The 13,801-nt window shown below is 48.6% G+C and overlaps 1 protein-coding gene across 5 annotated transcripts in view; it reads left to right on the top strand.

Moving 5' to 3' along the window:
* Positions 1–13,801, top strand: part of CRY2 (cryptochrome circadian regulator 2) — a 38,903-nt gene continuing 25,102 nt past the window's right edge. For 2 of the 5 annotated variants that reach the window (XM_015114399.3, XM_077963022.1), the window contains exons 1-4: positions 349–576; positions 8,899–9,007; positions 11,340–11,482; positions 13,478–13,662. In XM_015114399.3, coding sequence (XP_014969885.1) covers positions 362–576; positions 8,899–9,007; positions 11,340–11,482; positions 13,478–13,662 — 652 coding nt within the window. In that variant the 5' untranslated portion in view covers positions 349–361. Of the gene's footprint in view, positions 152–348; positions 577–8,898; positions 9,036–11,285; positions 11,483–13,477; positions 13,663–13,801 lie in introns of those variants that run through there. The other 3 variants (XM_077963023.1, XM_077963025.1, XM_077963024.1) reach the window with 3 other exon arrangements.

Here is a 13,801-nt window from a genome sequence, read left to right as displayed (position 1 = left end):
AGGCAGCTTCTTCTAGAAGCAGGCCCTGAACAGGACATGTGTAAGAGATCCGCTGTACCTCGAGACTCGGCCCACTCCCGGCCCTCCGCGGACTGTGCCAGCCTGCGTCACTTGTCCGCCTGCCAGCTCCACCCAGGCGGACCCACACATGGTAGGAACGTGAGGGGGCGGGGCCTGTTCTGGCGTCTCTGGGCCAATCGCCGGGCGGGAGGCACTCAGCCAATGGCACAGGAGCTCTAAGGCCCTGGGGGCGGGGACGAAGGGAGGAGCTGCGGCGTCATAGGTCACTGGGCGGTCTGTGGGCGGGGTCCGCGTCGCCTACCGGGGCGGAGCGGGGGTGGCCGGAGCAGTCTGGACAGTCATGGCGGCGACTGTGGCGACGGCGGCAGCTGTGGCCCCGGCGCCAGCGCCCGGCACGGACGGCGCCTCTTCAGTGCACTGGTTCCGCAAAGGGCTGCGGCTCCACGACAACCCGGCGCTGCTGGCGGCCGTGCGCGGGGCGCGCTGCGTGCGCTGCGTTTACATTCTCGACCCGTGGTTCGCGGCCTCCTCCTCAGTCGGGATCAACCGATGGAGGTGAGGGGACCCGGGGCGGGGTGGCGGGGACGCAGCCAGGACCCTGACCCTGGGGTGACCGGCGAACAGCACGATTCTCTCAACCTCTCCACGGCTGGGAGGCCGTGGAGAAGCCGAGACCGGGGAAGTAATTCGTCATGGTCCTAACGCGCCGGTGGGCCAGGGCTCAGCCTCTGACAAAGCGCGTTCGCACTGTTACCCCTCTGAGCCTCACAACTGCCTGTGGAACGGAGATCATGATCCCCGTTGTACAGATGAGACCCTTGGGTCCTGGAGACCCAAAGTCGACCTGTCCAAGGACTTGCAGCCAGTGAGTGGCGGAACAGGGGCTCCTGGTCTAGGGCTCTTATGGTCTACTCAGGGAGGGGCAGAAGGGAGATACTGTGGTGTGAGGGCGGGACGGGTTTTTGCTCGCATTCTTCAAGTAAAGAGCCCATTGCTGGGCTCGGGGAGATCATTCCTAAGCCTCTGGCTTGTTTGAATCCGCCCTACCACCCATCCTGGCTTCCCTGCGCCCAGACCGTCCTGCCTCTAGGGGTGTCAGGTGACCCTGGCTTAGCATTAAATAAAGTCTTCTCCCCTATGTTATAAATAAAGAAGCCAAAGGTGTCTTCAGGTGGAATCGCGTTGTGTTCAAAGCTCCAGAGAATCCAGGGGATTCTCCAAAATGGTTTAAGCCCTGCTCTGGAGCTTTGACCTCGATAAAAAAAAATTTAAAAGGATCCAAAGTGTCACCCCGTCATCCTCTTGTCATGATTTTAGAGGACAGTTGAGCCATTAGAGATGAGACTTCTATGAACTGTTGTGCTAAGGTTAGGGAGCAGGAAAGCCATGATATCAAGGGCCCCTCTGATGACCCCCCAGGAGATGGAGTCGACATGATCATGGAAAAAGATGAACAGGTCGTTAATGTATTTTCTTTGTAAGCAGTATTCAAATTAAAGAGTTTTGAGACATCATGTACCCATCGCTCTTCAGAACACCTAGTGGCAGTCGCTGGGTTTGTTTACATTGTTCTGGGGAATGTTTGCTTGTGGCCTTGTTGCACTGATGGACAGGGTTATTTCCAGGATACCGTGGCTCTCGGCACACCATTCTTTTCTCTCCAAGGTGTGTACCCTGCTAAGAGAGTGAGTGCTCCTAGCAGTAGGTCTGTTCAGTGTCCCCTCTTGCCCAGTTTATATAGAAGGAACAATTAAAGAGTCCTGTGGAGAGCCTGCCCACAGTTTTCAGGCTGCCTTATTGCTCTGTCTCTGCTCCAGTTTTCTACAGATAGGAGGTTGTGTTTGACAAGCATCATCAAATGACCATCCCTAGTGTGGACATTAAGCCAAGCCTCAGACTGCCCTGCACCAGTCAGAGCCAGCCAAATGGAATCCGACTACCTTCTTGTTACATTGTCACAGAGTTTCTTCTTTTATTGGGTTTTGGGGGACACTGCCTAGTACTACCTACTCTTTTTTGATAGGGGAGATTAAAAATCAACAATAAAATTCCCGTTGATTAAACTCCAGTTTGCTAGGAACCAGGTGTTTATGGATTTTTGTGGGTTATCGTTTTGTGATTGTGCTGTCAATCTAGTGAAGGAGAAAAGGAATGTGGCTTAGATGCCTGAGTCAAATCCTGAAGTCAGAGGCTGTGTAGGAATGCAGATATTAATTGATTACTTAATGAATGCCTAATATCTGCCAGGTAGTGCTCTAGATGTTGCTAGGGATACAGCAGTGAATAAACAGATGTGTCTGTGCTCCAGAACTCCTGGAGCCTACATTTTATTGAAAGAAGACCAGCAAACAACCATAATTTAGTGAAACGAAGTGCCATGAGAAACATAAGATAAGGGGACAGACTAGAGCAGTGGTTCTCAATCTTGGCTGCTATGTATTGGAATCCCATAAGGATCTTTAAAAGATGCCTGGGCCCCTTTCCCCCAATTCTTTTTTTTTTTTTTTTTGAGATGGAGTTTTGTTCTTGTTGCCCAGGATAGAGTACAATGGCACAGTCTGGGCTCACTGCAACCTCCGCCTCCCAGGTTCAAGCAATTCTCTTGCCTTAGCCTCCCAAGTAGCCAGGATTACAGGTGGCCACTGCCACACCTGGCTAATTTTTTTGTATTTTTAGTAGAGACAGGGTTTCACCATGTTGGCTAGGCTAGTCTCAAACTCCTGACCTCAGGTGATCTACCCACCTTGGTCTCCCAAGCTGCTGGGATTACAGGGCATGAACCACTGTGCCCAACCCCTTTCCCCCAGTTCTGTTAGAATTGTTCTTGGTTATGGCCTGGGCATTAAGGTTTTGGGGTTTTTTGTTTGGTTTTGGTTTTGGTTTTTGGTTTTTGGTTTTTGGTTTTTTGTGGGGTTTTTTGAGACAGGGTCCTGCTCAGGTGACAACCCAAGCTGAAATGCAGTGGCATGATCATAGCTCACTGCAACCTTGACCTCCTGGGCTCCAGCGATCCTCCTGCCTCTGCCTCCCAAGTAGCTGGGACTGCAGGCTTGCACCACCATGCCTGGCTAATTTTTGTATTTTTTGTAGAAATGAGGTTTCACCATGTTCTCCAGGCTGGTCTTGAATTCCTGGTCCTAAGCAATCGCCTGCCTGAACCTCCCAAAGTGCTGTGATTGCAAGCGTGAGCCACTGTGCCCGGCCTTGGGCATTAAGGTTTTTAAAACTCTTATTGCAGCAAAGCTTGAGAAGCACTGGACTAGAGAACCTCAGTCCTGAGCTGGGCAACCTAGGAAGTGTGTTGCAGTGCATTGACAGGAAGTCTAATTAGTCTTGGCGTTCAGAAGAAAGAGGTGAAGTAACACAAACAGATTGAATATAATAACTGCTCCTGGGCCTGGTAACAGACACACTCCTACCACCTCCACCATTCTGCTTGCTTCCTGGATCAGTTGAAGGCAGAGCTGCATTCTCTTGTGTACAAAGTTGGGGATGGAGGGGAGGACTGGAGCCAGCCATATCTTGACATGACTGTAGTATGTGTAATCGTCCCGTGGCTGTTTCTGGATTCCGAGAGTGGTCTGAGAGAATTGTGCTGCACCATAAGGTCCTAGCTCTGTAGCTGCTTAAGTTGCCTCTGAGAAGCCTCCCTAGGAAGGCAAGGGAACATCTGCAAGGAGGGGAGGACCCAAAATCTGTGACTCTATTTCCCTCCTGCTCCTCCTACACTGACTCCCACACAGTGTTTTTCTGCAGATGAAATCAGATTAAAATAACTATGAATGGCACTAGGAGTAAAAAAGGACAGAGAAATGCAACCAAGAAATACACACATTGATTAGCAAGAAAAAGGCTAGTATACTCCCTGCCTTGGTGATGGTGGGAAGTTTATGGGCTAATTATAGCTATATGAGCCTCAGGACTTTTTTTCTTTTTTTTTTCCTCCCAAGTGCTGCTTGGCTAAACCCTTTCACATTTTCTCCAGCCTCACCTCCCCCAAATTTGCTACATCTAGAAGGAGGTACTGCAGCAAGAAGATAAACAAAAGGAAGATGTGAGCAGTTCCTAGATTTTAAAATGGGCTCTGTGGTTTTTCATTACCTTTCTCTCCCCACTGCGACTTAGGTAGGTGTTAGCCACAATTCCTCTTCCACTTTATTGAAATCATTTTGTCCCTGGCTCTGTGCTGCACCTCTTTCAGGAGCTTCCAGGACAGAGGGAATTTGTGAAAATAAAATATGTTCCCTCTCAGCCCCTTTCTCTCAGAATTGGTAAATAGGGTAAACTGAGAACTTCCCAGGATGCGCCATGAGAACAAGTGTGCCTCTCTTCCCAGATGCTGAGAGCTGAACACTGTTGGACTGTTGGGAAGTGGGTTGAGAACTCGTCTACTGGCAGGGAAACAGGAGCTTCTCTGAGCTATTCACGTTGATATCTGAGAGAGGCACTTTACCGTTCTACTGCCAAGGAAATGTTTCTGTTTGCCCAAAGGGGATAAAAACCTTCATCCTTCTCTTTGAAATTAGGAAAGAATAAATATATTTTTAAAATAATAAGTATTTAATACTTAAGTATTTCTAAGTATTACTCAGATACTTAGAAATAAATCCCTGCCAGAGATTGTGAGTTTAGGTTATCCTTTTCCATGGGGCTTAAGCGCTCTTAATTACTTAGGAAAAGTTAATTTCTATTAATATCCTATGTAGCCAATCTGTGCCAGCCAATGGTATCATCATTATTGTTAGATAACCTTGGCTTGAAGCAGAAGAACTTGGTCAAGGACAGCCTGGACCCAAAAGAATTCACTGTTATCTTCCCTCCCCCTATTAACAACAAATAAATAAAATATTCCTCAACACAGGGTCAGTAGAGACAGCCATCCGTAGAGAAGGCCTTCCCAAAATGTGAGTACTTAATCAAAGGATCTGCTTGTTTTATTCTAAAGGCTAGCCTTGTAGAGTCCCTGAGTTATAGTGTCCTCTCTGTATTTTTGGAAATCCCAGTCTGGTTTTCTCTAGTTCTGCCTGCCTCTGGCTCCAGAGCACTTACGTAATAATGTAATTCAGTTGCACATGTTGTCTAATCCAAAGGGTAAGCTTTGCTCTCCCAGGACCATGTGCTCTGAATTTTGGCCATGTGAGTTCAGCTAAGAGCTGCCAAGGGTGAAGTGCCAGCCCCCAACACCACCACCTCCAATGCCAGGCCAGTTTCCTTCAGAGTCCCCTCACTGGAGTAAAGAGAAATTGGAGTAAAGAGGAGGGTTCTAAGGCACCACAGAAGGCCCAGGGTTCTCTCTGGTGAAAGAATGCATATACCTGCCCAGTGAGCCTTTGCCCAGTCACGGCACTGCTCCAAATGTGATGGACAGCTGTCACCTGGCAGGCCTCAAAGGTGGTACCCTAGTGGTGGCTTCTCATTCTATGCATTCTCTCGCTGCCTGGAGTCTGGAGATACTGGGGACCTTCCTCACATCTCCGCCTGTTGCCTCCGTGTGGTGGCTGTCCTGAGCCCTCCCTTCCTGGGTTGACTCGGGAGGGAAGTTGGAAGAAGCAGAGCATTTCTAGCAGGCCAAAGGGGAGGCAGAAATATGGATGCCCAAGAGAGAAAGTTTAGTAGAAACAAACTAGAAGCAAAGAAAGGCAACTTGTAACAGAGGCTAGAAGTAAAATTCAGTGTTCTAGAGTACTGCTTGTGAAACTTTAATATGCAAATGAATCACCAGGGGATCTTGCTAAAATACAGATTCTAATTTTGGAGGTCTGGGTTAGAGTCTGAGATTCTGCATTTCAACAGACTCCTGGGTGTTTCATAGCCAATGCTGCTGATTGTCAGACCACACTCAGGAGGAAAGATCTGGCAGCAGAGGTGTTGTTGGCCTTTGAGTTGGCCTCTGGTGCTCCCTAACGGCTGAGCCCTGGGCAGCACAACTTCAGTGCTCTGTTTGTTGAGAGGCAGTGGCTGGCTAAAAACAAACATGTCAAGCCTGACAGATTGCCTGGGTTTGAATTCTGGCCACTTATTAGATATATAATGTTGGGCAAGTTCCATAATCTCCCTATGCCTCAATTCCCTCATCTGTAAAATGGGAATGATAATAGTACCTACTTGATTGGGCGGTTTGAGAATTAAATGAGATAATGTATGTGAAACAAGTAGAATAGTGCCTGTCAGTGTAAACGCTCATTAAATGTTAGTCATTGCCATTATTATCATTATTTTTATTGAGTTGCTGGGTTCAGAGTTGGGCCTTCTACCAGCCTCACATCTCTGCTTTCTGCTGTAAACATCTCTTGTGAAAGAAGAAAAGGCTCTCATAGGATTAGCTATACTTTAGAGATGCTACGAGGAATTTCTCCTTTTAGTAAATGAGATCTAAAAATAAAGTTCTATAGAAGGCAGATTGCTACATGTTCTGGAACCTAGATTTCATGTGCATTCCAACCTTATTTATAGCTTCAAATCAAAGTCCTATGCAGCCTCGTGGACTGTGAAGGAAAAGGCCCCTGAAGCGCACAGTAAGGACACTCCTGGGAGCTGCAGATGGAGGACCCTGTGTCCTGGGGTTATGGAATTTGAATCACCGCTCCTAACCCTAGGCATTCTACCTGGCAGAGTCCAGCTTTCAGATGGCATGAGACCATTTGCATGGATTTCTCTTCTTTTCCTTCTAGAAGAGTGGTGAGGCTTGGGGGAGGCCAACACAAGTGACGCACTTGCAGCTCCCTTTTCCTTTTCTGGAGGTGTCAATTTTTCAAAAACAGAAATTCACAGAGGTGGAGCTTTTGGTTTGCATAAAGCAGCATTCAGCCTGTTAGTCTTCCATCCCAACCCCTCAGAGAGTCTTCCACATGCTCTTTTGCAGACATGATGCTTTGAGCCGAGCCCAGGGCTCAGCCCGTGCTAGAATGTGGGTCGGTGGCACTGGCCGTAGGAGTGTGTCAAGTTGTGTACGTCAGAGGCAGCAGTGGGAGCTGGTTCTAGTTGACAGCCTGGGAATAGTCACTGCTTCTGTAAGCCTCCAGTAGTGAGAGAATGTGACTGTGATGTGCCATTCCTATTGTTGACAGAGAAGAATGCTGGGGATGGGCGGAGACCCAAGGAGTAGAGGGCAGGTGCCTCGGAGGTGTCTGTGACATATGCAGATTGGCCTGTGGGTTCCTGAGGAAGATGAGAATGCCAGTGGACTACCTGTAGTCAGATTGCTATTAGAGAAAAGGGTTTCAAACTCCTGAGGGCCTGCAGAATCTCAGCCCTGGAGCAGAGTTGGCATACAACTAGAAATCTTTAGAAATGGGGCACAAAGCCCTGCACGGTGGCTCACACCTGTAATCCCAGCACTTTGGATGGCTGAGGCGGGTGGATCACTTGAGGTCAGGAGTTCAAAACCAGCCTGGCCGACATGGCGAAACCCCATCTCTACCAAAAATATTTTTTAAAAAATTAATTGGGTATGGTGCACATACCTGTAACCCCAAATACTCGGAAAGCTGAGACAGGAGAATTGTTTGAACTTGGGATGGAGAGGTTGCAGTGAGCCAAGATTGCGCCACTGCACTCCAGCCTGGACGACAGAGCAAGACTCTGTCTCAAAAAAAAAAAAAAAAAAAAAAAAAAGGCACAGAGAGGAAAATGTGGGTTTCAGAGTGACCACCCTAGGTTCCTGAATCCCCAGCTTTGTCACTTAACAGCTATGGTCTTAGGCAAATTAATTTACATCTGAGTGTCTCAGTTTCCTCATCTATATAATAAGGATGGTACTATTTCCTTCAAAACAGTTGAGAGAATTAAATGCAGAAATGCACTTAAAAAGCATGACAGAACCAAAATCCCATTGATAACCTTGGTTGCCTCTGGGGAGGGAGGGAGGGGAAAGCCCTTTTTACTGTGTACTGCTTTGTCTCTGGAATTTTGAGCCACATGAATAGTTTATCTGGTTATAATGTTAATTTAACTTAAAAATAAAACACTGAAGGCACTCAGCAAGTGTTAATTTCCTTTCCCTTTCCCCTGGTGATCCAGGTCTGCTGCTGAAGTTCTTGCCTATCTGTAGTCTTCCCCATCCCCACCCCCACAAAAATGTGAAGATAGCTATTGAGAAGTACCTTTTAAAGCCTTCTCCTTCTTGGGATGAGAACCTGATCACCAGAACCTTGGAGAAGCCTGGAGAGTAAGCCACCTGCCAAACAAAGCTGTGGGAACTAGGGACCCATTGCGGGCTGTGAGGCTGTGGCAGCAGAAATACACATGGCCCACAGCATGCGTGCAGAAAGTCAAGGAGTCTTTTCCACCAGAGTAAGGAGGATTTTCCCAGCTATGGCAGTCTGCTCCTCTGCTAAGAGGACCTTAAAGCTTCATACCACGGTATTGCACTGGCTTTTCAGATGGCTCCCATGTGAGTCTCACAACAACCTCGTGCTGGGCAGATACTTATATCTAGCCCCCGAGACTGCGAGGGAATAAGTGACTTGCCTCTGATCACACAGAAACACCACACTAGGAACAACTCACATTTATCTCGTGATGTCTGTGTGCCAAGCACGGTGCTAAATGTTTTTCACACATTATTCGATTTTCTTTTCTTAGCAATTTGATGAAGTACTAACATCAGCTTCACATTACTGGTGAGAAAACAGGCAAAGAGGTTAGGTGATTGCCTAAAGTCACACAGCTAGTAAGTGGCAAGGCCAGGGTTTGAAGCAGAGCAGTGCTGATCCACCACCACATCCCTCCTGGGCTGGAACCCTGGCCTCTCCAGCCCTAGTGATCATGAGGCTGCCTGTTGGGCATAAACAGTGAACCAGTTTCTCCCTGCTTTGTTAGGAAAGAGAGCCACTCTTCATGATGTTATCACTAACAAGGCCTGTGTGAACTCTGCAGGTTCCTACTTCAGTCTCTGGAAGATTTGGACACAAGTTTAAGGAAACTGAACTCCCGCCTGTTTGTAGTCCGGGGACAGCCAGCCGACGTGTTCCCAAGGCTGTTCAAGGTAAGCGTGCAGAGCCCCAGAGAAGACAGTGAGATTCTGTCCCTGAGGGTTTCCCCACAAGCTGAGTGAGATGATATTCCGACTGAGGGAATGGAAACATCAGGGCTGGTCTGGCTATTGCTGCTAGAGAAGTTGGGAGCAAAGGCAGCCAGTTAGCTTTCTCTTGGAATGGAAACTGTGTTAAGGAAAAAAATTCTGGGAAACCAGTGTCTTGTTGGAAAGCTCTCAGCTCAGTCCAGACATAGGATGTGGTAAGTCATTCCACCCCAGATGCCACTGGCTTCTGTCGATGTTTTCTTGGCTCAAGCCAGCAAGATTTATTAGGGTTCCTTCTAGGCCAAGACTTTGAGGGTGGGGTTTCATTTCTAGCAAGGTGTGTTTCCCATCTTGCTTTGCTCTGCTTATTGGGAAAAGTCAGCCTTTCTGAAGAAGCTTTCTTGTTTCCCATGGGATAAATGATTGATAGAAATCTTCATTTTGGTGCCACATAGGTTTCTGTTTGCAGTATCAGGGGGCCAGTCTACTTTTCCCTCAATCCCTTTAAAAGTATATTCTAAGGCCCACACAGAAGCACAGGAACTGATGGACAGAGGGCTCTGGGACAGACTGCCATCATCCTCAGCAGCACACAATGATTGTCTTGCCCCTCTCCACCCTAACTATGAGACAAAAGGAAAAGTCATGTCGAGGCAAACAGCTTAGTGAATACATCATCCTTCAGTTCCCCTCCCCGCACCCCCACACATAATTGCGCATACATGTACAAATCACACAGTGCTAGTAATTGCCCACATTCATTGAGGGCTGCCTATGAGTCAAGCGCTGTTCCCAGTGTTTGTTTACATCAACTCACTTCTTCCTCACAGCAGGTCTAAGAGGTGGCTACTGCTATCCCGATTTATAGGTGAGGAAACAATAATTGGTTGTGAAGTTAACAAGTGATGATCTTGGATTCTGACTCTAGAGCTGTGTCCTCTCCCACCATACCATATAAATACATTTGCCTCCCTTCTCCCCTCAACATTGCCCTTCTCTTCCCCAGCAACTCAGAGGCCAACCCACTTCTAGCCCAGAGCTATAGCTAGGTCATCCATTCAGTCATTTAATGTATTTTTATTGAGCTTCTGCTAGGTACTAGGCCCCATACTAGGTATAAGGATAATGATGATGAGCAAGACAACATGGTTTCTGCTCTGAGAGTTCACACTAATGGGGGAAACAGGCAAGTGTATCACTGTCATATAATACATGCTGCAGTGGAAAAAAGACAAGGTGCAGAAGAATTATAGTGAAGGAGGAGGTCAAGAAGGCTTCTTGGAGAAAATGTCATTTAATAATATTGTTATTGTTCACAGGTTACAATGAGTATTCAGTGATGTAATCTATATGAACTGTAAGCATGGTACCTGACTTATAGCAAGGGCTCAATCAATGTTTAATGCTCGTATCCTCGAATGAGGGATAACTGGCCCTGCTAAGGACCCACTCCCCAGGCAGGGCTGAGTCAGGACCAGACCAGTCTGTGCATGGCCAGGACATTTGCCCCTGTGGTTCAGAGCTTTCAGAGACCATGACCAGAGACTTTGGAGAATGTGTTTTTCTTCTTGCAAGTTGAATGCTCTAGGGTTTTCTGTGGGTTGTCTGTACAACCATTCACTGGGCCAGCTTGCCATGAGATCTAGAAATTCCTACCAGAAATGACTAAAGGCTTAGGAAAGAACTTCCTTCTTTCCAACATGCAGCCCCTCTGGTCAGTTTCCTCTGACCTCCAGACTAAGGATCGCTTCTGCTTTCCTAACTCTCTCAGGGCTGGAACCTATTAGCTCTGTTTGCTATTGGCCTCAGGAGTGTTGCTGTGGAAACAATTAAGACACTTCACATAGCACAACTCTGCCAAGAAAACTAGGCCACAAGTCTGCAGGGCTGTGAGGAGCTCTGGGAAAAGCTTGCTGAGCAGGTGGAAGGCTGTGGTCCTGTCCCACTCGTGAGTCAGTGCCACTCTCTGGGACTGGGGGTCTCCCAGGAGCATTGTATTTATAGCCTCCTGCCGCATTCTCCTACCTCAAGGACACAGCAAGTGCACAAGGCTGCCTACCTCTCTTCCGACTCCACTGTTGCTGTGCTGTTGGCTTCACCACACTGCCTGCCCTCCTCAAACTTTCTGAACCTCAACTTGTTTGCTTTCCAGATCAAATCCCTGTTCCTAGTTTGTTTGCTGCCCATCAGACAGGTCTCTAGACTAGCTCTGTTCTCTCCCAGGAAGGAAGTAAGAGTCCAGCTTCCCCCTCCTCCCCAAACACAGTGTCGAGCATAACAGATCCTCTCCCCACAGGAATGGGGAGTGACCCGCTTGACCTTTGAATATGACTCTGAACCCTTTGGGAAAGAACGAGATGCAGCCATCATGAAGATGGCCAAGGAGGCTGGTGTGGAAGTAGTGACCGAGAACTCTCATACACTCTATGACCTGGAAAGGTAAGAGATGGGGCCCAGGGGTCAGGTTACCAATTGTGAGAGTTAGTAATTTGGGCCCTTGCTGAGTGGAACTCAGAGAGGTTCATCATTAGGGCCACCTGACCCAGGAGGCATGGCATCTTCTAGAAGCTGGAAGAGAATAGGCCAGAGTCAGGGCCTGTAGAACAGGTCACGAAGAGCTTTACCCGATTGGGGTGGCAGAGAGGCTTGTTAGGCCCAAGGCATGGAAGCAGTGAGGACCCACACTCAGGGTCTCTACAGATCTGCTCCTAGTATGCCCGAGTCCCACCTGTGCCTCCTACTCCCACTTCCATCCTGCACAACAGCTGCCCTCTGACCTTAGTGGACCCTGCCTATTACCCCTCCAACAGACCTCTGTTCACACAGGTCCAGCTTTTGTACCTAAGATGAATTCCTAGGCTGGGCATGCTGGTGCATGCCTGTAATCCTAGCACTTTGAGAGGCCCAAGTGAGAGGATCACATGAGTTCAGGAATTCAAGATCAGCCTGGGCAACCTAGTGAGACCCCCCGTCTCTACTAAAAATAAAGAAATATATTAGCCACGCATGGTGGCACATGCCTGTAGTGCCAGTTACTGAGGAGTCTGAGGTGGGAGGATCACTTGAGCCCAGGGGCTTGCGTCTGCCATGAGCTGTGATCATGCCACATCACTCCAGCCTGGGTGACAGAGCGAGATCCTGTGTCAAAAAAAAAGAGCTCCCCGGGCTCTATGACTATCTGGGTTTCCAGGCCATGTTGCTTGGTGGTGGGGAGGGCTCTAGAGATCCCTGCAGGGAGCTGCTAACTACAGAGGAGCCTCCTCCCCTGGTGACAGCCTCTGTGCTTTCAGAGATTCTAGGAGGAAATCCTCTCCTCCCCTTCCCTGCCATGCCAGAGCTGTCACCCTCCTGCTGCTGCTGCTGTTGCTGTTGCTGCTGCTGCCAAGCCAGCAGCCGCCACCGCTCCCCACCCCCACTCCCCAACCCAGTGCTGGCTGCCAAGAAGCCAGGTCACACAGCTGTGCACGTGAGCCAGGCCCTCGGGAGGAAAGGCTGGGTGTGGAGATCCTCCTCCTGCTGCGTGCCAGAGGAGGGGGAGGCACAGCAGAGGCAGCAGCCGACCATATATCTCCACTAACACAGGGAGAGCGAGGTAGAGCAAACTGAGAAATGAACTCACTCAGCCAGATGGGCCTTGCGTAAGCTACTTCTTAGCCAGGAACAGCCCCGGGAATGTGACTCCATACCATCCTAATTCATCCTTATATAAACAACCTCCGTTCTGTTCTTCGCCCTCTGATACTCTTTCCTTCTTGCATGAGTGCAGTTATGTTTCCCTTGGTCATGAAAAATACTTTGTAAACTACAAGACACTCTTTAACTATCAGTTGTGGCTATGAACTCTAGCCCCAGTCTCTGTATTTGAGAAGATAAGCTGTCCTCCATCTCTCTGTTCTATGTTCTAATAAATGGAGGCTAAGAATGGCATGATTTTCCAAGAAAGGAACATGTCTGCTATTCCTTATGATGTTAGAGTAGGAAAAAAAAAGAAAAAAACATGTCTTCAGCTCTTGTCAAAGAACTTTCTCCAGGGCTTACATGGTGGTAGAGGCCTATGGGGATTCCCGTAGCTTGACAGATAGGCCAAGTGCCAAGCTGGTTAGTAGGGATTTTTCTGTGATTAGAGATATGTTCAGTCTCTGTCTTTAGGCAGCTCTGCGTCAACACCAGGGAACCTGGAATTGAGTCGCAGCTCTGGCCCTGCCTTGCTCCATTACTGAGGCACCTGCTCCAGCTCTCTGGGCTTTATTTTCCCTCTCGGTAAAATGGAGATGCGGCCTCCCTTGCCCCCTCCTTTCCATTCAGGTGTGGGACCTGTGAGTGGATGAGGAAAGCCACCCTCAAACCTTCAGAGTCTGGGTTCTTTTTTGGGTGGGCAGGGACCCAAATCACAGGGCCTTGTGGGTAACACCAGTTGTGTTTTGGGCTTCCCAGGATCATTGAGCTGAATGGGCAGAAGCCACCCCTTACATACAAGCGCTTTCAGGCCATCATCAGCCGCATGGAGCTGCCCAAGAAGCCGGTGGGCTCGGTGACCAGTCAGCAGATGGAGAGCTGCAGGGCCGAGATCCAGGAGAACCATGACGAGACCTACGGTGTGCCCTCCCTGGAGGAGCTGGGTGCGTACTTCCTGCCCAGAGCCGCTTGTGCTGGTGCCTCCTTTTGTGTAAAGAAATTCTTTGTCAAAGTAATGCATGTTATTATAGAAAGGTTAGAAAGCACAGGAAAACAAAGATGGAAATGGCAGTCACTATTACT

Source organism: Macaca mulatta, chromosome 14, assembly GCF_049350105.2.
Source record: "Macaca mulatta isolate MMU2019108-1 chromosome 14, T2T-MMU8v2.0, whole genome shotgun sequence".
NCBI classification, from domain to species: Eukaryota; Metazoa; Chordata; class Mammalia; order Primates; family Cercopithecidae; genus Macaca; species Macaca mulatta.
The sequence above is the reverse complement of the archived record's forward strand: the minus strand, read 5'-3'. Positions and strand labels throughout refer to the sequence as shown.